Source organism: Pristiophorus japonicus, unplaced genomic scaffold, assembly GCF_044704955.1.
Source record: "Pristiophorus japonicus isolate sPriJap1 unplaced genomic scaffold, sPriJap1.hap1 HAP1_SCAFFOLD_393, whole genome shotgun sequence".
Lineage (NCBI taxonomy): Eukaryota > Metazoa > Chordata > Chondrichthyes > Pristiophoridae > Pristiophorus > Pristiophorus japonicus.
This window is the reverse complement of record NW_027253794.1, coordinates 246,624-268,597: the sequence shown is the minus strand read 5'-3', so window position 1 is coordinate 268,597 and position 21,974 is coordinate 246,624. Positions and strand designations below refer to the sequence as shown.

Here is a 21,974-nt window from a genome sequence, read left to right as displayed (position 1 = left end):
ATGAACTCGCTGAACTTCAGCGTCCATTGATTTGCCCCATGCGTCATCCTGCCTCGCAGACCCCTCTTCTGGTCCCTCCACCTCGTAAATTAGCCTGGTCGCAGGCTTCCTGCACATTCTCGCTCAATGGCCAGTGAGGTTACAATTTCTGCAGGCAAACTGTTGAAACCTGCAAGTCCTAGCAGCATGTTTGCCCCCACACCTCCAGCATGAACTGAGATTCCCATTGGTGTGAACAAAAGAGCTGTTGCAAGGCATTCCTCGCTGATTGTCCCTTTGACTGCTCTTGATCACCCTGTTAGTGGGTGTCAATGGCCCCATCCCAGAACGCATTGTCCACTAGGATGGCGTAAATGTCCGTTCAGCCTGCCATTGTCTGTGTTGAAAGCCTGTTCTGGGGTCTATTGCTGCCTGGGGTGTGTCGAACTGCCTTTGCCTGCCTGCTGGGTTCTGAGTCATGTTTATGATGTTGACCCCCTGATCCATCGCCACGTTGGAGGTAGAGTTGCGTGCACATATTATCTTGGTTTCCTCCTCCCCCGCCATAAAAGTCTGAGCCAGCAACGCCGCCGCTTCCAAGGTCTCTATTAACTTTCTGAAAATCCTGGCATGACCGATGGCCTCAATAAAGAAATCCCTGAGCATCTCCCCGCTGCAGGCATCTGTGAACTTAGAGGCTGGCCAAGTGCCGGAGGTCCACAACGAATTCCGGTATGCTCAGTCCTTCCCGACATCGGTGGGTACAAAATCTGTGTCGGGCCATGTGTATGCTGCTCGCCGGTTTGAGGTGCCCACCGATTAGTTTGCTGAGCTCTTCAAAGGTTTTGTCCGCCGGCTTCTTGGGTGCTAGCAGGTCTTTCATGAGCGTGTAAGTCTTAGGTCCACAGCTGGTCAGTAGATGAGCCCTTCGCTATTTGGCCTCTGCATCTCCCAGCTAGTCCTTCGTGACAAAGCTCTGCTGAAGCCTCTCAACGAAATCGTCCCAGTCTTCAACACAGTACCGTTCCTCTGTGCTACCGGTGGCTATTCTCGTGGGTCGTTAATTCCCGTTTCTCGTCACCACTGTAAAGTCCTTACACAATACCACAAGTCCACACGAGGCACATTCTATGGACAAGGTCACTCTATGACCTGAACCTTTATTCACAGAACCAAGAAGTGATGACCCTGCCTTTTTATATACTTGGATGACCAGGTGAGGAGTATCTTCCATAAGTTCACCCCCTGTGGTCAAGGTGTGCATTTCTCAAGTATATACAGTATTGCAGTGTTGTTACATGAAGGTTACATACATGACAGAGAGTAACACAGTTAATTCAGAAACTAGGGTCCTACACTTAAGGAAAGGTAACTTCAATGGTTTGAGGCATGAATTGGCTAGAATAGACTGGCAAATGATACTTAAAGGGTTGACAGTGGATAGGCAATGGCAAACATTTAAACATCCATGGATGAACTTCAGCAATTGTACATCCCTGTCTGGAGCAAAAATAAAACAAGGAAGGTGGCTCAACCATGGCTAACAAGGGAAATTAAGGATAGTGTTAAATCCAAGGAAGAGGCATATAAATTGGCCAGAAAAAGCAGCAAACCTGAGGACTGGGAGAAATTTTGAATTCAGCAAAGGAGGACAAAAGGTTTAATTAAGAGGGGAAAAATATAGAGTACGAGAAGAAGCTTGCTGGGAACATAAAAACTGACTGCAAAAGCTTCTATAGATATGTGGAGAGAAAAAGATGAGTGAAGACAAACATAGTCGGATTCAGGTGAATTTATCATGGGGAACAAAGAAATGGCAGACCAATTGAACAAATACTTTGGTTCTGTCTTCACGAAGGAAGACACAAATAAGCTTCCGAAAGTACTCGGGGACCGAGGGTCTAGTGAGAAGGAGGAACTGAAGGATATCCTTATTAGGCGGGAAATTGTGTTGGGGAAATTGATGGGATTGAAGGCCGATAAATCCCCGGGACCTGATCGTCTGCATCCCAGAGTACTTAAGGAAGTCGCCCTAGAAATAGTGGATGCATTGGTGATCATTTTCCAACACTCTACCGACTCTGGATCAGTTCCTATGGACTGGAGGGTAGCTAATGTAACATCATTTTTTAAAAAGGGAGGGAGAGAGAAAGCGGGTAATTATAGACCGGTCAGCATGACATCAGTAGTGGGTATAATGTTGGAATCAATTATTAAGGATGAAATAGCAGCGCATTTGGAAAGCATTGACAGGATCTGTCCAAGTTAGCATGGATTTATGAAGGGGAAGTCATGCTTGACAAATCTTCTGGAATTTTTTGAGGAAGTAACTAGTAGAGTGGACAAGGAAGAACCAGTGGATGTGGTGTATTTGGACTTTCAAAAGGCTTTTGACAAGGTACCACATAAGATATTGGTGTGCAAAATCAAAGCACATGGTCTTGGAGGTAATATACTGACATGGATAGAGAACTGGTTGGCAAACAGGAAGCAGAGAGTCGGGATAAACGGGTCCTTTTCAGAATGGCAGGCAGTGACTAGTGGAGTGCCGCAGGGCTCAGTACTGGGACCCCAGTTCTTTATAATATACATCAATGATTTGGATGAAGGAATTGAGTGTAATATCTCCAAGTTTGCAGATGACACTAAACTGGATGGCGGTGTGAGCTGTGAGGGGGATGCTAGGAGGCTGCAGGGTGACTTGGACAGGTTACGTGAGTGGGCAAATACATGGCAGATGCAGTATAATGTGGATAAATGTGAGGTTAGCCACTTTGGGAGCAAAAACGCGAAGACAGAATATTATCTGAATGTCGGCAGATTAGGAAAAGGGGATGTGCAACGAGACCTGGGTGTCATGGTTCATCAGTCACTGAAAGTGGGCATGCAGGTACAGCAGGCGGTGAAGAAGGCAAATGGTATGTTGGCCTTCATAGCTAGGGGATTTGAGTATAGGAGCAGGGAGGTCTTACGGCAGTTGTACAGGGCCTTAGTGAGGCCTCACCTGGAATATTTTGTACAGTTTTGGTCTCCTAATCTGAGGAAGGACGTTCTTGCTATTGAGGGAGTGTAGCGAAGGTTCACCAGACTGATTCCAGGGATGGCTGGAATGTCATATGAGGAGAGACTGGATCAACTGGACCTTTATTCACTGGAGTTTAGAAGGATGAGAGGGGATCTCATAGAAACGTATAAGATTCTGACGGGACTGGACAGGTTAGATGCGGGAAGAATGTTCCCAATGTTGGGGAAGTCCAGAACCAGGGGACATAGTCTTAGGATAAGGGGTAGGCCATTTAGGACTAAGATGAGGAGAAACTTCTTCACTCAGAGAGGTGTTAACCTAAGGAATTCCCTGCCGCAGAGAGTTGTTGATGCCAGTTCATAGGATATATTCAAGAGGGAGTTAGTTATGGTCCTTACGGCTAAGGGGATCAAGGGGTATGGAGAGAAAGTAGGAAAGGTGTACTGAGGGAATGATCAGCCATGATCTTATTGAATGGCGGTGTAGGCTCAAAGGGCCGAATGGCCTACTCCTGCACCTATTTTCTTTGTTTCTATGGTATTAACTGGACAGAAGAGGTAGGTAAAGGGGATAAGGGAATGGAGGTCCTACAATATGTACAGGACTCCTTTCTAACCCAATATTTAAAAAGCCCAACAAGGGAGAATTCGCTATTGGATTGAATAATGGGGAATGAGCCAGAGCAGATAAGAGAAGTAAAAGTAGGGGAACATCTAGGCAATAGTGATCATAATATAATGAGCAGGACTAAGGCACAGTTGATATTTGTAGGCTGACAATTCATCCCCATTTTCCGGAGGCAAACAATGTGTCCCCAGGCAAACAATGTCCCCGGAAGGGTCTCTGGTTGAGGAAACTCATCCCCGAATAGAGCTATATTCATTTGTCTGCTGGTTGGCAAGAGTTGTATTTTAGCTTTATTTTTGGATAAACTGGAAAAATTCGATCTTTGTTTTTTAAACACAAATGTACAGAAACCCCGGAGGAGAGATTCTTGTCCCATGTCTGGCCAGTTTAAGCTCAAGAACAGATTCCAGGAGCCCACTGAATGGAGGAGACGATGACGGCCCCGCCTTTCCACAATGCAACGCGGTTGACAAAAGACCCCATCGATAGCTCGGGCCGCACTACACTCTGGGGAATTGAGTCACCGGAGAAGCTGAGGGCACAGTGAGAGCTGTAAGTGAGTGGATTTACTTTACCTCAGAGATCAACATGGTGCGTGTCTTTTTTAAATAAGGCAAGCTCTACATTCTCCCACCAGGAAGAGGTTTCTGAAACCTTCTGAGACAGAGGGTGTTTCAAACCTTATATGGAAAATTTCAGTTTGTTTGGACAGATTTAAAATTGAGAAATTAAAAGTTAGGATATTCGGGGACGAGTTAGATGGTACAGCACTATTGCCAGAACATACACAAGATTTGATATTCAGTGTATGTAAAGTGAAAATGGTGTTGACAAAAAAGTGTAATTGCTGCTTTAATGACCAGCTTCAAAAGGATTTTGCATATTTACGACCAATTGGAAAAGAAGCAACTGTATTATATTCAATATGCCAGTGATTATGCCAGTCAGTATTTTCCATTTCGAGTGGAGACAGGACATTTATAAAAGTACATAAAGGTACCACTAAACATAAAGCTGCTAGTTCAAGTACTGTTACTGATTTTTTTTGCAAGTTGAGCCAACGCAGAGTGAGCAAGCAGGAATATTTGCATATCACACCATTAGACATAATCACAGTTTCAGGTCAATAGTCTGTACTTCCAATTTAAATAAAAATGTCACCCACCCAAAATTCTTATGAGCGCAGACAACGCTTGAAGCAACAGTTGCAAATGTTTTTTCTCCATGGGCAAATGATGAACTAATTGAAGACCTAAAAGATGTTCAATATTTGTCACTGTCTTTTGATGCATTGAATAATGGATATGTAAAATTGCTTCCTGTCTTGTTTCACTATTTCAAGGCTTGTAAAGGCAGTTCATGTGTGCAAACTAAACTTATGGATGTTGTTGAACTTAACGGAGACGTCAGAACTTTTTGCAACGGAGATAATAAATAAAGTTGTGGCATTGTCAGCAGATAACACAAACAAAAACTTTGGCAGCCTGCACAGACATGGAAGAGAAAATGTGCACAACAAAGTAAAGACAAGCTTAAAAAGGGAAGTGATAGGCCCTGGATGCCTTGCTCACATCATGCATTAATATGCCCAATCTGCAAGGGATGCAATCCCAGTAGATGTTGAGAATATTCTAATTGAAATTTTGGATATTTTCATATGTTCATTAGTTGCATGAATAGATTTTGTGAGTATATGGGACAAGATTATCTGAATATATTAGGATACAGTAATGTCAGGCTGTCAATGTTTCCTGCTTTAGAGAGGATCCTTCAACTTTGAGTCATTGAAGTCAATTTTGTCAGAGGAAAAGTGCTCAGCAGGTCTTCACAAAATGTAACAAAATCTGGCTTGCTTTTATCCATGCAAACATGCAACCTTTTCATGACATAAGCATTTCGCTTAAGGGCGATGATCGCTGTGCAGTCGAATGGATCGACTGGGCCTGTATTCACTGGAGTTTAGAAGGATGAGAGGGGATCTCATAGAAACATATAAAATTCTGACGGGACTGGACAGGTTAGATGCAGGAAGAATGTTCCCGATGTGGGGGAAGTCCAGAACCAGGGGACACAGTCTAAGGATAAAGGGTAAGCCATTTAAGACTGATGAGGAGAAACTTCTTCACTCAGAGAGTTGTTAACCTGTGGAATTCCCTGCCGCAGAGAGTTGTTGATGCCAGTTCATTGGATATATTCAAGAGGGAGTTAGATATGGCCTTTACGGCTAAAGGGATCAAGGGGTATGGAGAGAAAGCAGGAAAGGGGTACTGAAGTGAATGATCAGCCATGATCTTATTGAATGGTGGTGCAGGCTCGAAGGGCCAAATGGCCTACTCCTGCACCTATTTTCTATGTTTCTATGTTTCTTTGAGTCAGACGATATCTTAAACAATATCAAAAAGAAGCTGGTCAAAGTCAAAATTACCTCCAGTCTCCTTCCAACTAATCTATCAAATTGCTTCAGAATTGTAATCACTTCTATCAAATCACCACTTAATCTCTGTTCCAATGAAAATAGCCACAATTTTTCAAGCTTTTCTTCACATTTGTATTTCCTTATAGCAGACTAATCTGCACTATACCCTCTCTATTCCCTCAACATCCTTCCTATCACGTGGAAACCAAAACTGCTCCCAATACTCCAACTAAGAAAGACACATCAACAAATGAGTTTGGTAGGTGAAGGTACAGATTATTTATCCCTAGAAATTTCATAGATTGTTTTGGCTGGATGGAAATGCTGTGTTTTTCCACCCTCTGAATCGTTTAATAGTTGGGGCAGGTTCTCCGCATTTGCAACAATTCAATAGATGCTCCGGCTTCACTGAGGAGGCAAGAATTGAGCAGCACCCAGCCACTCTGCGGACGCACTCAAAGCCCAAATCTGGCCGTAGAAGGCAAGTTAAAACTTTTAGACAACAGCCTCAAGGAGGACCATCTAGAGTTCATGGTGATGGAGGTCAAAAGCCACCTTGAAATTAATGGGCTGAATGGCCGGCTCCCGCTCCTAGTTCTTATGTTGATCTCAAGAGCCTCTCAGTAAGACTCAGCTACCTCTCCTCTTATCATGGACACACCATCGAAAAGATTAATTAGAAGAGAATAACATGCACACACTGATAGAATAGAAAAGCAGCAAGAAAACAACTATTAGGTTCAGGGATATTTATTTGGATTTGGAAGAATAATGAAGAATAATGAATTTAGCACATGGTATTTTGTGTTAGGAACTTTCATCTGGTATAAGTGTTGAACTGGACGGAGGACTGATGTCACTGGGACAGAGGTTCTTTATTCTGGGATTGTAGTTACTATTACAGAAATTTGTGGGTCAAATGGTCAGATGGTGGGAGGAATATGGTGCAGTAACAGACCAAGGTCTGTCAGGAAATATATTCATTAACTAATGTGGATCCAGCTGCTTGCAAGATGGAACCAACTTATCCTTTTCCAGTTCCTCAGGTTCTTCCCCTCTTGAAGAGTCTGGCAGCTGCTCCTCCTGATTCTTGCCTTAATCAACAGCCAAATAGAGCAGCATGCAGTACTCAGTGATGATGCTGGACACTTTGGCCGGTTGATATAGCAGGATACTCTGATTTATCCTGGCACCACAACTGTCTTTTCAGCATGCCTATCATGTGCTCTATGATGGATTTAGTGAAAGCATGGACTTCATTGTACTTTCTCTTGTGCTGCAGTATAAGGAACGGCACAGGGAGGTCATGAGCCAGGGCAACTGTGTGTATGATCAGCCTCCCAGGAACCAGTCTTTCACTCGGTGAGTATCTGCAAACAGCGGGGTTACTGTTAACTACCTGGGAACAAAGGCATAGTTTGTGCTGCCAGGGCATCCTGCAAGGTGTTATGGTGATGGTCACACACAATCTACACATTGAGGGCCCAAGTTTCCACACGATAAAAAACGGGCGCCCCTCCGAGCAGAAAAAAAACGCGCTATTCTCGAGCGCTTTGCAGCTCCTTGTCTGTTTGGCGTGGCGCCCAGGGGGGCGGAGCCTACACTCACGCCGATTTTGTAAGTGGGAGGGGGCGGGTACTATTTAAATTAGTTTTTTTCCTGCCGGCAACGCTGCGCGTGCGCGTTGGAGCGTTCGCGCATGCTCAGTGTGAAAAAAAACATTGGCACTCGGCCATTTTTGTAGTTCTTTGTAGCTGTTTAATTTTTGAACTTTTTTTAATAAAATCACATTGCCATCAGCACATCAGCACTGAGGCTACCCTTCTCACTGTCTCCTTCCCCTCCCCACCCTCCGCGGCAACAAACGGCTGTCTCCTTGCCCTCCCTCCCCTCCACAACAACAACCCGCTGTCTCCTTCTCCTCCGCGGCAACAAACCGCTGTCTCCTTCCCCTCCCTCCCCTCCACAACAACAAACCGCTTTCTGCTCCCCCACCACCCCCCGCTCAGCGGCACGAACAGCTTTCTCCCCCCGCCACCCCCCGCTCAGCGGCACGAACAGCTTTCTCCCCCCGCCACCCCCCGCTCAGCGGCACGAACAGCTTTCTCCGCCACCCCCCCCAACGACAGGAACGGCTTTCTCCCCCCCCCCCCCAGCGACACGAACGGCTTTCTCCCCCCCCCCCCAGCGACACGAACGGCTTTCTCCGCCCCCCCCCCCAACGGCAGGAACGGCTTTCTCCCCCCCCCCCAGCGACACGAACGGCTTTCTCCGCCCCCCCCCCACTCCCGCTCAGCGGCACGAACAGCTGCAGAATTCTCCCTGGTTGAAGCACTTTCACACAGGTAGGAAGATGGTTTATTTAATCTTTTCTTTGCTTATAAATGTTTATTCAGGTTGGATTTATTTGTATAATATTTGTAGAAGTATAAATAAGGATTTATTGTAGAATTTAATGAGTTCCCTTCCCCCCCCCCCCTCGTTCTGGACGCCTAATTTGTAACCTGCGCCTGATTTTTTAATGTGTAGAACAGGTTTTTTCAGTTCTACAAAAATCTTCACTGGCTCCATTCTACTTTAGTTTGGAGTACGTTTTCACTGTGGAAACTTTCAAATCAGGCGTCAGTGGCCGGACACGCCCCCTTTTGAAGAAAAACTTCTGTTCCAAAGTAGAACTGTTCTACCTGACTCGAACCTGACTCGAACTGCAGAAAAAAAAATGTGGAGAATTGCGATTTCTAAGATAGTCCTAAAAATCAGGCGCAAATCATGTGGAAACTTGGGCCCTGAGAGTGTACAACCCCTTCCTATTCATACAGTTGCCACTCCTCTGAAAAAGAACATAAAAGCCTAGATCCATGTCATTGATCACTCCCTGGAACTTAGGGAACCCAACCAGCCAAATTACTGGTTCTTGGCCTAGGTTTTGGGTTCTGATAAGTGAGAGGGCAGATCAAATGACTCCCTGCAGATCCTGAAAGCCCTGAGAAGGTGCCTCCTGTTCCCAGACCCCAAGTGTCTGAAGGCTGGAATGGAGAGCTCTCTCCAAGCCAGGGCCTCCAGGGTTACTGCCTCCTCCTTGCAAGCTGATGTTGGGGGAGGGGAATGGGGTGGGGGGGGGGGTGGTGGAGGATGGTCACATTCTGAAATGAAGCTGCACAATTCTATTGATCTCTTAGAGGAAAAAGTTTCCCAGCGATGCTGCATATGAAGCCAGTGAACGGAATCAAGACCCGTGTCATCTGCCTCACGTTCTGGGGGAGCACCTTTAGTAGCTCCACGTGTTTATCCAATATCCTCCTTTTCATTATAAGACCCATGAGATCAGAGTCCAGTGCCTCCACAGACAAGGGAAGGCAACTCCACAGACTCCACTGTAGCCAAATCCTTACCCTAATCCTCCAGCTGCCTCGTGCTCAAGTTACAAGATCCTCATCCCCACTAGCTAGATGTCCCAGGTGAAAATCTCTGAGCTGGTGATGGGAGAAAGAAGACAAATGACAAAGGTGATGTAATGACTTACCTCATCCAGTACATCATTGATTAGTTTTAATGCCAATGGATCGGTGTCATCAACGCCAGGTGTTTCTAGAAACTCTTTCCCAATCAAAATCTTGCATGGAGCATAAACCTCAACGGTTTTCAATGCTGCTATTTTCATATTCTGCAGAGTTCTCTCTTTATTAGGTGTTTTCTGCATGGTTATGTATTCCTGCAGTTTTTCCTGTATGAGCAATTTCAAATGGGTCATTTTAATAATTGAAATTCAAAAGACATTTCCAACACACAAGTGCCAGGTAATGACCATCTCCAACAAGCGAGAGTCTAACTACCTCCCCTTGACATTCAACTGCATTACCATTGCTGAATCCACCACTATCAACATCCTGAAAGTCACCATTGACCAGAAACTTAACTGGACCAGCCACCTAAATACTGTGGCTACAAGAGCAGATCAGAGGCTGGGATTCACCTCCTGACTCCCCAAAGCCTTTCCACCTTCTACAAGGCACAAGTCAGGAGTGTGATGGAATACTCTCCACTTGCCTGGATGAGTGCAGCTCCAACAACACTCAAGAAGCTCAACACCATCCAGGACAAAGCAACTTGCTTTATTGGCACCCCATCCACCATCTTAAACATTCATTCCCTCCACCATTGGTGCACCGTGGCTACAGTGTGTATCATCTATAAGATGCAATGCAGCAACTCGCCAAGTCTTTTTCGACAGCACCTCCCAAACCCATAACCTCTACCACCTTGAAGGAGATGGGAAGCAGGCGCATGGGAAAACCATCACTTCCAAGTTCCTCCCCAAATCACACACCATCCTGACTTGGAAATATATCGCCGTTCCTTCATTGTCACGGGGTCAAAATCCTGGAACACTCTCCCTAACAGCACTGCCAGAGTACCTTTACCAAACGGACTGCTATGGTGGCTCACCACAACCTCCTCAAGGCCAATTAGGGATGTGAAATAAATGCTGGCCCACATCCCATGAACGGAAAAAAAAATTCGTACAATAGGCATTATGTCCAGACAGATCTGTCTAGTCTTCAGCTCTGACATTTCCCAATTAATTTTGTGTTATCATGGGGGAATTTTTCACGTCTCTGCTCCCAGTATGGAGCCTCACTAGATAAGAGCTTGGACCTACAGAGAATTAGACCTAGTGTTCTAGCCCAGCTCCCACCCTATCACCAGTCTAGTGAGGCTCCACAATGTGAATACTGCTGCGCAAAATTACTCCCCATATGGATTACTAACGTGAACATTTTTCCCCACGTTCCAATAATGGAGAAATCATTTCTACAAGTTCCAGTCAGTAACCTCCAGCAACGTGTTAGCTTCATGCAATTTTTAAAATATTCAACCCAAGGGCCTAATCTTTAACCTTAAGACATCCTGCCCTTTTCTCAAATTCTGTCACAGTATTCCAGTAGAAGAAAAATAAAAATAACATTTGAGCATATTTTATATTGGCATTGGCTAAATGTGACAAACCATACCCTAATAAATATGCGATCCTTCATTACATCTTCTCCATCGCCCATATAACACTCTGAAGTTCCAGCCAAGTCCTTTACACCTTGATGAAGTTGAATGCGCCCTGGATTTTCAATGTTCTGCAATATATTCTTCAAACAACACAAGTTAAATCAGACTTCCAAAATGGCTGAATCTATATTTAAATCAAAAATAACCAAGGTATTTTTAAAACTCGCTACCTGATCAAAAGTGCAATCTGAGAAGTAAGTAGTGAGAAGACAGAATAGCTTCTCTAATGCTTCACGAGAAGTGTTTCTTCGGTCTTCTACCACACCCATGTCATCATTAGTACCTGTCAGTTAAACGAAAAACGTATGATCATTAATGGTCGTGAATAGAGTTACAGACTGGACTATTTACCCAAATAGAGTTCACTTAAATATCCCAGAAATGAAATGCAAGAACATCTGTGTCTGTTGAGTTTCATGTCTGCCAGGCATTTGGGCCAAATGGGACAGACACTAGGGGTAAAAAGTTGTTTCTGCACTTCAGCCCATGTCATAGGGGTTCAAATACATAATTCCCTGAATGTGTGAGTGTAGCTAGATATAGTACAAGTGTAAATGAGTAATAATGAATTAATACAAGATACTGAGTAGGCTAGAGTAGTGTGCAGTTTTGGGCACTCCATTATAGAAAGGACTCGTAGATCCACCAGGATGGGAAACTATAATTACGAGATATTTGGAACTATTTCTCGTGGAGCTAAGAAGCAGAAGAGGAGTTACAATTGAGGTTTTCCAAATTATGAAGGGCTTTAACAAAGTGGATAGGGAAATATTGGGGTGAATATTGTGACACCTTTCTAATTGAAGCCTATGTCGATGGCAAATGGTTAGCCCCATATTCCCGATATAGGACTGTAATAAGTGGACGACGTGCGTGGTGGGGACTGTACATTTAGTTGCTGTTCTCTTCTCCCCAATCTTCCCCTTTGCTTGCTTCAGCCCTAATAATGGCTCGCCTGTATTTTATTTTCCAATCCTATCAAACAGCTTACACCGAAATCATTAACCTGTTCTTTCTCTTTACAGATGTTGAAATACCAGTATTTGCAATTCTTCATTTAATTTGTACTTGAACAACTTCACCTTTAAACCTACACTTCCTACAAGTCACAACTGTTGCAAAGGGAACCCTTCTGAGTTCTACCTATGCTTGCCTACTCATAGAATATATGGAGCATTATAGCTCAAGTCCTGGGCCTAGAAATTCAGCACCCGTCATTTGGGAGCTACGGGTGACGAATTGGGACCAAAATGGCTTCTGGGCAGTGCGCACACATTTCTGGTGCGGGCCATGCAGAACGCTATCTTGCTGAGGATGGTAGGGCAGTCGTTAGGAGCCTGCTCTAGAAGTATTGTAAGTAGGAAGATCGTGGCGTCAATCAGCGTGCAACCTTGATTTGACGGCAGCCCTGCCATTTTTGTCATTATCGCTGGAGTTAATGCCTTGTGTTAACTTCGCACAGCTGAACATGAATTCAGCAGCAGGAAGGAACCCCACGCCCCCAACCGCCCCCCCGCCGCCACCACAGTGCTATTTAAATGGATCATCAACAAATTTCAGGTAACTTGCTTTTTGATTTCTACTGGCACTGTGTAAGTTTATGGAAGTGTTTGGGGCTTCTAGAGTTATTTAAAGTTGGAGAGGTGAGAATGAGTGCTTTTGCAAGTGGAGAAGCCCTTGCTGCTAACTTCAAGGGTTCTTGTCACACCATTTGCTCCCAGTCATGGGTGCTCTAGTTGTTATCACCCTTGGCCTGCAGCATGATAGGGAGATGGAGCAGAGGCAGAAAAGAGGACAAGCTGCTCGCAAAGGGAGGAGAAGGAGGGAGAGAAGGGCTCTCAGAAGGAGACTTTACCAACTAGGGTCTTCCGAGAGCAATTCTCTTACTTCAACCTGAGCGAGTGTATGGGACATCTGCACTTTACGAAGAAGGTGCACACAGAACGCCGCCATTTCTTGCAACCAGACCTGCCGCTCACTCCATGGCAAGACAAGGTCTTCTTAGGCGGTCCCTCGTATCGAGGATGACTTGCTTCCACACCAAAAAGGGATGAGTTCACAGGTGTTTCAATGAAGGGCCTGACATTCCAGGTCCCGAAATACATATTGAAGGGTAGAAGATGCCTGTGCATGGATTTTTTTAATTTGCGATGGCCGTTGCACATCAGGAGAAGGGCGACTGGATTGAATGTCACCAAAATCAAGGTCGCTGAATGGAGCGGGAGCAGGTACAGCAGGAGAGGCGGCAAGGAGCAGAGGAGTGGCGCGGTCGGGGCGAAGGAGCGGCGAGAGATTGTAGAGCGACGTGATCGGGGCCCAGGAGAGGAGAGAGCTCAGGGGCAGCACAGGCCAGCCCACACTGCGATATGTGTGCGCACTGGGTCCGTGCAGGAGAGCTGGTCTCCAGTCGTCTTGGTTAATCGTTGCCACTGGAACAAGACCTAGCTCTGTCAAGCCCATGGTAAAAACACTGCTGCCACTGGCTGTAAAGGTGACCATGGCCTTGAGTTTCTTTACATCAGGATCCTTCCAGGTTAGAGCAGGCAATATCTGCAACATCTCACAGTTTGCCGTCCACTGCTGCACAAGAGAGATGACAGAAGCTCTTTATGCGAGGGGAGGGGACTTAATTAACCAGAAAGAAGCAAGTGGAGCATGCACGTGGCTTTGCCAGGATAGCGGACTACCCCATGGTGCAGGGCATCATCGCTTGAACGCACGTGGCTTTGCGGGCATCACATATAAAGGCTGAGATAGAAACATAGAAAATAGGTGCAGGAGTAGGCCATTCGGCCCTTCGAGCCTGCACCGCCATTCAATATGATCATGGCTGATCATGCAACTTCAGTACCCCTTTCCTGCTTTCTCTCCATACCCCTTGAGCCCTTTAGCTGTAAGGGCCACATCTAACTCCTTTTGAATATATCTAATGAACTGGCCTCAACAACTTTCTGCGGTAGAGAATTCCATAGGTTCACTATTCTCTGAGTGAAGAAGTTTCTCCTCATCTCGGTCCTAAATGGCTTACCCCTTATCCTTAGACTGTGGCCCCTGGTTCTGGATTTCCCCAACATCGGGAACATTTTTCCCAGCATCTAACCTGTCCAATCCCATCAGAATTTTATATGTTTCTATGAGATTCCCTCTCATTCATCTAAATTCCAGTGAATATAAGCCTAGTCGATCCAGTCTTTCTTCATATGTCAGTCCTGCCATCCCGAGAATCAGTCTGGTGAACCTTTGCTGCACTCCCTCAATAGCAAGAATGTCCTTCCTCAGATTAGGATACCAAAACTGTACACAATATTCAAGGTGTGGCCTCACCTCTACAACTGCAGCAAGATCTCCCTGCTCCTATATTCAAATCCTCTCACTATGAAGGCCAACATGCCATTTGCCTTCTTCACCGCCTGCTGTACCTGCATGCCAACTTTCAATGACTGATGTACCATGAAATCCAGGTCCTGTTGCACCTCCCCTTTTACTAATCTGACACCATTCAGATAATATTCTGCATCCCTGTTTTTACCACGAAAGTAGATAACCTCACATTTATCCACATTATACTGCAATTGCCCACTCACATAACCTGTCCAAGTCATCCTGCAGCCTCTTAGCATCCTCCTCACAGCTCACACTGCCACACAGTTTAGTGTCATCTGCAAACGTGGAGATATTACATTCAATTCCTTTGTGCAAATCATTAATGTATATTGTAAATAGAAACATAGAAAATAGGTGCAGGTGTAGGACATTCGGCCATTCGAGCTTGCACCGCCATTCAATGAGTTCATGGCTGAACATGCAACTTCAGTACCCAATTCCTGCTTTCTCGCCATACCCCTTGATCCCCCTAGTAGTAAGGACTACATCTAACTCCTTTTTGAAAATATTTAGTGAATTGGCCTCAACAACTTTCTGTGGTAGAGAATTCCACAGGTTCACCACTCTCTGGGTGAAGAAGTTTCTCCTCATCTCGGTCCTAAATGGCTTACCCCTTATCCTTAGACTGTGACCCCTGGTTCTGGACTTCCCCAACATTGGGAACATTCTTCCTGCATCTAACCTGTCTAAACCCGTCAGAATTTTAAACGTTTCTATGAGATCCCCTCTCATTCTTCTGAACTCCAGTGAATACAAGCCCAGTTGATCCAATCTTTCTTGATATGTCAGTCCCGCCATCCCGGGAATCAGTCTGGTGAACCTTCGCTGCACTCCCTCAATAGCAAGAATGTCCTTCCTCAAGTTAGGAGACCAAAACTGTACACAATACTCCAGGTGTGGCCTCACCAAGGCCCTGTACAACTGTAGCAACACCTCCCTGCCCCTGTACTCAAATCCCCTTGCTATGAAGGCCAACGTGCTATTTGCTTTCTTAACTGCCTGCTGTACATGCATGCCAACCTTCAATGACTGATGTACCATGACACCCAGGTCTCGTTGCACCTCCCCTTTTCCTAATCTGTCACCATTCAGATAATAGCCTGTCTCTCTGTTTTTACCACCAAAGTGGATAACCTCACATTTATCCACATTATACTTCATCTGCCATGCATTTGCCCACTCACCTAACCTATCCAAGTCACTCTGCAGCCTCATAGCATCCTCCTCGCAGCTCACACTGCCACCCAACTTAGTGTCATCCGCAAATTTGGAGATACTACATTTAATCCCCTCGTCTAAATCATTAATGTACAATGTAAACAGCTGGGGCCCCAGCACAGAACCTTGCGGTACCCCACTAGTCACTGCCTGCCATTCTGAAAAGTACCCATTTACTCCTACTCTTTGCTTCCTGTCTGCCAATCAGTTCTCTATCCACATCTATACATTACCCCCAATAGTTTTGCACACTAATCTCTTGTGTGGGACCTTGTCAAAAGCCTTTAGAAAGTCCAAATACACCACATCACTGGTTCTCTCTTGTCCAGTCTACTAGTTACAACCTCAAAAAATTCTAGAAGATTTGTCAAGCGTGATTTTCCTTTCATAAATCCATGCTGACTTGGACCGATCCTGTCACTGCTTTCCAAATGCGCTGCTATTACGTCTTTAATAATTGATTGCAACATTTTCCCCACTACCGATGTCAGGCTAACCAGTCTATAATTCCTTGTTTTCTTTCTCCCTCCTTTTTTAAAAAGTTGGGTTACATTAGCTACCCTACAATCCATAGGAACTGATTCAGAGTCTATAGAATGTTGGAAAATGACCACCAATACATCCACTATTTCTAGTGCCACTTCATTAAATACTCTGGGATGCAGACTATCAGGCCCTGGGGATTTATCAGCCTTCAATCCCATCAATTTCCCTAACACCATTTACTGACTAATAAGGATATCCTTCAGTTCCTCCTTCTCGCGAGACCCTCGGTCCCCAGTATTTCCGGAAGGTTATTTATGTCTTTCTTAGTGAAGACAGAACCAAAGTTTTGTTCAATTGGTCTGCCATTTCTTTGTTCCTCATTATAAATTCACCTGATTCTGATTGCAAGGGACCTACATTTGTCTTCACTAATCTTTTTCTCTTCACATATCTATAGAAGCTTTCGTAGTCAGTTTTTATGTTCCCGGCAAGCTTGCTCTCATTCTCTCTTTTCCCCCTCCTAATTAAACCCTTTGTCCTCCTCTGCTGAAGTCTAAATTTCTCCTAGTCCTCAGGTTTGCTGCTTTTTCTCGACAATTTATATGCCTCTTCCTTGGATTTAACACTATCCCTAATTTCCCTTGCTAGCCACAGTTGAGCCACCTTTCCCGTTTTATTTTTACACCAGACAGGGATGTACAATTGCTGAAGTTCATCCATGTGATCTTTAAAAGTCTGCCATTGCCTATCCACCGTCAGCCCTTTAAGTATCATTCGCCAGTCTATTCTATCCAATTCACGTCTCATACCATTGAAGTTACCTTTCTTTAAGTTCAGGACCATAGTCTCTGAATTAACTGTGTTACTCTCCATCTTAATGAAGAATTCTATCATCTGATGGTCACTCTTCCCCAAGGGGCCTCGCACAACAAGATTGCTAATTAATCCTCTCTCATTACACATCACTCAGTCTAGGATGGCCTGCTCTCTCGTTTGTTCCTCGACATATTGGTCTAGAAAACACTCCCTTATACACTCCAGGAAATCCTCCTCCACCGTGTTGCTACCAGTTTGGTTAGCCCAATCTATATGTAGATTAAAGTCACCCATGATAACTGCTGTACCTTTACTGCATGCATCCCTAATTTCCTGTTTGATGCCACCCCAACCTCACTACCACTGTTTGGTGGTCTGTACACAACTCCCATTAGCGTTTTCTGCCCACTGATGTTCCGCAGCTCTACCCATACAGATTCCACATCATCCAAGCTAATGTCCTTCCTTACTATTGCGTTAATCTCCTCTTTTACCAGCATCACTACCCCACCTCCTTTTCCTTTCTGTCTATCCTTCCTGAATATTGACTAGCCCTGGATGTTGAGTTCCAAGCCTTGGTCACCCTGGAGCCATGTCTCCGTAATCCTAATTACATCATTTCCGTTAACAGCTATCTGCGCAGTTAATTCATCCACCTTATTCCGAATGCTCCGCAGTGTATCGCAACCCCAAAAGTTACAACTCGCTCAATGTGCAGTTGGTGTGCGACCACGCTCAGCACATCATGATGGTGAATGCCCAGCATCCTGGCAGCATTCTTGATGCTTTTATTCTGTGCCAGTCTGCTGTTTCCTCAACCTTTGAGCCACCAAGAAAACACCAAGACAAACCAGAGGTTGGCTACTGGGTGACAAGGGCTACCAGTGCCACGTACTAGTCAGAGTAGGAATCGCAGGATAGCTCAGATGAATACGTGGCTTGAGGAGTGTGCACAAGGGAGGGATTCAAATTCCTGGGACATTGGTACCGGTTCTGGGGGAGGTGGGACCAGTACAAACCGGACAGTTTGCACCTGGGCAGGACCGGAACCAATGTCCTAGGGGGAGTGTTTGCTAGTGCTGTTGCGGAAGGTTTATGCTAATATGGCAGGGGGATGGGAACCTATGCAGGGAGACAGAGGGAAATAGAATGGGACAGAAGCAAAAGATAGAAAGAAGAAAAATAAAAGTGGAAGGCAGAGAAACCCAAGGCAAAAATCAAAAAGGGCCACATTGCAGCAAAATTCTAAAGGGGCAAAGTGTGTTAAAAAAACAAGCCTGAAGGCTCTGTGCTTCAATGCGAGGAGTATTCGTAATAAGGTGGACGAATTAACTGCAATTAATGAATATGATATAATTGGCATCATAGAGACATGGCTCCAGGGTGACCAAGGCTGGGAACTCAACATCCAGAGGTATTCAACATTCAGGAAGGATAGACAGAAAGGAAAAGGAGGTGGGGAAGTGTTGCTGGTTAAAGATGAAATTAAATTAATGCAATAGTAAGGAAGGACAAAAGCTTGGATGATGTGGAATCTGTATGGGTGGAGCTGCGGAATACCAAAGGGCAGAAAACGTATTGGAATAAAAGCCACCCCAAAGCAAACATTCCAATCAAACTATATCCATTTCTCCATCCAATATTACATTAAAAAATCAACCATTCACCCTTGTGCATTCCCTTAGTGCCCATCTTGCACGGAGCTCTGCCTATCCCAGTGCTCCTACATTGTGCTACCCCAGTGGATGCAGCATGGTTGTTGAAAGGCTGCTAATTTTCAGTGGGGGAAATGCAGATGACCTTGCAGGCGACCTCAAGGAGCTTTGGGCCTAGTAGGCCTGGCTTTCTACTGCACCACCTTGGCATGGGCAGCAGCTGTCTGGGCTGACAGGGAACAGCAAGGGCACTGCAGGAGTCGAGTGGTGGGAGGACAAATGCTGTCATCCTGAGAGAGGACAGCAGGATCGGCCTCCACAAATCCATTGCCACTCCCCCGGGGCAGCACCTCAGCAATCCTAGTAACCTGTTGGAGAACAAACTGCTGGACTGCTATGGCACCCTGCATGCTCCTTTCAACACTGGAGGAGAGGTGAAAGAGGAAGAGAGGCTGCAACTGAGACAGCCGCTTTCTGCCCGGGCTCTACGTGAACAAATAAGCCACGAGCGATACCTGTAACTTCAACCACAACTCCCCATTCACCAACAGTCCCACACCCTTTACCTTTCCTGTCACTGTCCGTAACATCCTCCTCTTTCCCACAATGCAAAAATAAAAGCCAACACAAATTACACATTCCAATCCAAATTTATAAATTAAATCTGTTATGTATGTAAACATTATAACTGTATGAGACTTGCCACCAGAGGGCGCACCTGTTGGGCGGCCCAAGGGTCACCTGCATACCTCATGCAAGCGAGTATAAAAGGTTGTCTGCCATGCTGCTTTGGCACTCTGGAGTTTTATTAAAGAGACTAAGGTCACATCAGTTTAAGCTCACAGTACTCAGTCTTGTGGAGTTATTCTAAACATAACAATTGGCGACGAGTAACAGATCGCGAACTTTCACGTGGTTATGGCCGCCGTTGGTATTCTTGAGCGATTTGTAGAGGGTGATGATTGGGAAGCCTTCGTTGAACGTCTCGACGAGTACTTCGTGGCCAACAAGCTGGATGCGGACAATAAAGCGATCAAGCGCAGCGTGATTTTCCTCACCGTTTGTGGGTGTACAACATACGGCCTCATCAAACATCTGCTAGCACCGACAAAACCAACGGAAAAGACTTATGCAGAGTTGTGTACGCTGGTTCAGGAATACCTCAAGCAGAAGGAGAGCATCTTAATGGCCAGGTATCGCTTCTATACGGACCATTGCTCCGAGGGCCAGCACTTGGCGAGTTATGTCGCCGACCTAAGACGCCTTGAGGGACCTTGTGATTTTGCTGGATATTTGGGGGAAATGCTGCAGGATTTTTTCGTGCTTGGAATCGGCCACGAGGTCATTCTTTGCAAGCTGCTATCTGCCGAATCCCCAGACCTGAACAAGGCCATCACAATAGCCCAGGCTTTCATGTTCACGAACGATAATACTAAACTGATATCTTCTCAGCATCGAAGCTCACCGGCAAGTACTGTACATAAAATAACGCCTTTAGCAGGCAGAACTGTACATGGCAGGGCCTACACGTCTGCAGCTGCAAGACCTAGAATGACTCAGAGTCCACAGTGGGGTGTAAATGCGAATCCATTAACACCATGTTGGCGCTGCGGGGGTAATCATCGAGCCCATCAATGTCGATTCAAGCACTGCGTGTGCAAAGGCTGCGAAACAATGGGGCACCTCCAGCGAATGTGCAAACGTGCTGCGACTCACTATGTGGCAGAGTCGGCAGAAGATGGTCGATCCGAAGTGGATCACACAGAATGAGTAAAAGAGGCAACTCAACCAGAGCCCGAGGAAGAAGTGTATGGGGTACACACCTTCAACATCAAGAGTCCTCCTATAATGCTGAAAGTCAAATTAAATGACATTCCAGTTTCCATGGAGTTGAACACAGGGGCGAGTCAGTCAATTATGAGCCAGAAGGCTTTTGAGAAACTGTGGGGCAACAAGGCACAAAGGCCAAACTGAGCCCGATTTATACAAAGCTGTGCACTTACACTAAAGAGCTCATACCAGTCATTGGCAGTGTGGCAGTAAAGGGATTGTACGAAGGAGCTGTGCATGACTTATCACTATGGATTGTACCAGGTGATGGCTCAACGCTGTTCGGCAGAAGCTGGCTAGGAAAGATTCGATGGAACTGGGATGACATCAAAACACTATCTTCGGTGGATGACGCCTCATGCGCTTAAGTGCTGAGCAACTTTCCGTCATTTGACATTAATAAACAGGGCCTCAAAAGTAGTACTCTCCGAATTACTCCTAGTGCCACGTGCTAATGAGTATAAAAATAGGAGGATAAAGCAGATGAACGTGTAGTTGGAGAGATGGGGCAGGAGGGAGGGCTTTAGATTAGCCACAGATTGTAGTACATATCAGTATCAATGATATAGGTAGAAAGAGGGATAAAATCCTGCAGGCAGAATTTAGGGATCTGGGAAAGAGATTAAAAAACAGGACATCAAAGATAGTAATCTCCGGATTATTCCCGGTGCCACGTGCTAGTGAGAAATAGGACGATAGAGCAGATGAATGCGTGGCTGGAGAGCTGGTGCAGGAGGGAGGGCTTCATAATCCTGAGGCATTTGAACCGGTTCTTTGGGAGGTGGGACCTGTACAAGTCGGACCGGATGCACCACAACAGGGCCGGGACCAATAACATTGTGGGGTAATTTTCAAGTGATGTTAGGGAGAGTTTAAACTAGCTTGGCAGGCGGAAGAGAACCGCTGAAAGTGGAAGGCAGAAAATTAGTCAGTGAGTTTGGAAGGCAGAGGAAACAAAGGCTAGAACATAGACAACAAAGGCATTTGGCAGTGCTAAATAGTATATACTTCAATGCAAGGACTATAGTGAATAAGGCAGATGAGCTGAGGGCACAGATAGATATGTAGAAGTATGATACCATGGGCTAAATTTTCGGTTTGGCCGTTTTCGGGGCGGGAAAGTTACCGCCCGGGGAACATCTGTGCTCTGGGGAGAAATTTTTGCCATCTGGGCCCAGCATGAAGGGAGGCATTGTATAATTTTGCACCGCAAAAATGGTAACCTCGCCAACTAAAGTGCGGGGCCGGAAGCGCTCCAAGAGAGGCTTTGGGGGGGGCGGGGGGAACAAAAAAACATAAAGACATTCCAAAAACATTGCCCACACCACAACACAAATCGCTACAAAAATATAAAAGAATAAACACTCAAACTTACCTTTTCTGCACTTTATCTACCTCACCGCCGCCAACATGGCTGGACCGCTGTCTTTTACCTGGCGGTCATCGCGGGGCGCATGGGTTGGATGCGAGTCAAAAC

At 45.5% G+C, this 21,974-nt stretch overlaps 1 protein-coding gene across 6 annotated transcripts in view; it reads right to left on the bottom strand.

Annotated features, from left to right (window-relative positions):
* LOC139250576 (uncharacterized) overlaps positions 1-21,974 on the bottom strand; it is a 336,890-nt gene that overhangs the window by 185,541 nt on the left and 129,375 nt on the right. For all 6 annotated transcript variants that reach the window (XM_070872975.1, XM_070872969.1, XM_070872972.1 and 3 more), the window contains 3 exons: positions 11,279-11,391; positions 11,060-11,188; positions 9,571-9,771 (listed from right to left, as the gene is read on the bottom strand). In XM_070872975.1, coding sequence (XP_070729076.1) covers positions 9,571-9,771; positions 11,060-11,188; positions 11,279-11,391 — 443 coding nt within the window. The remainder of the gene's footprint in view (positions 1-9,570; positions 9,772-11,059; positions 11,189-11,278; positions 11,392-21,974) is intronic.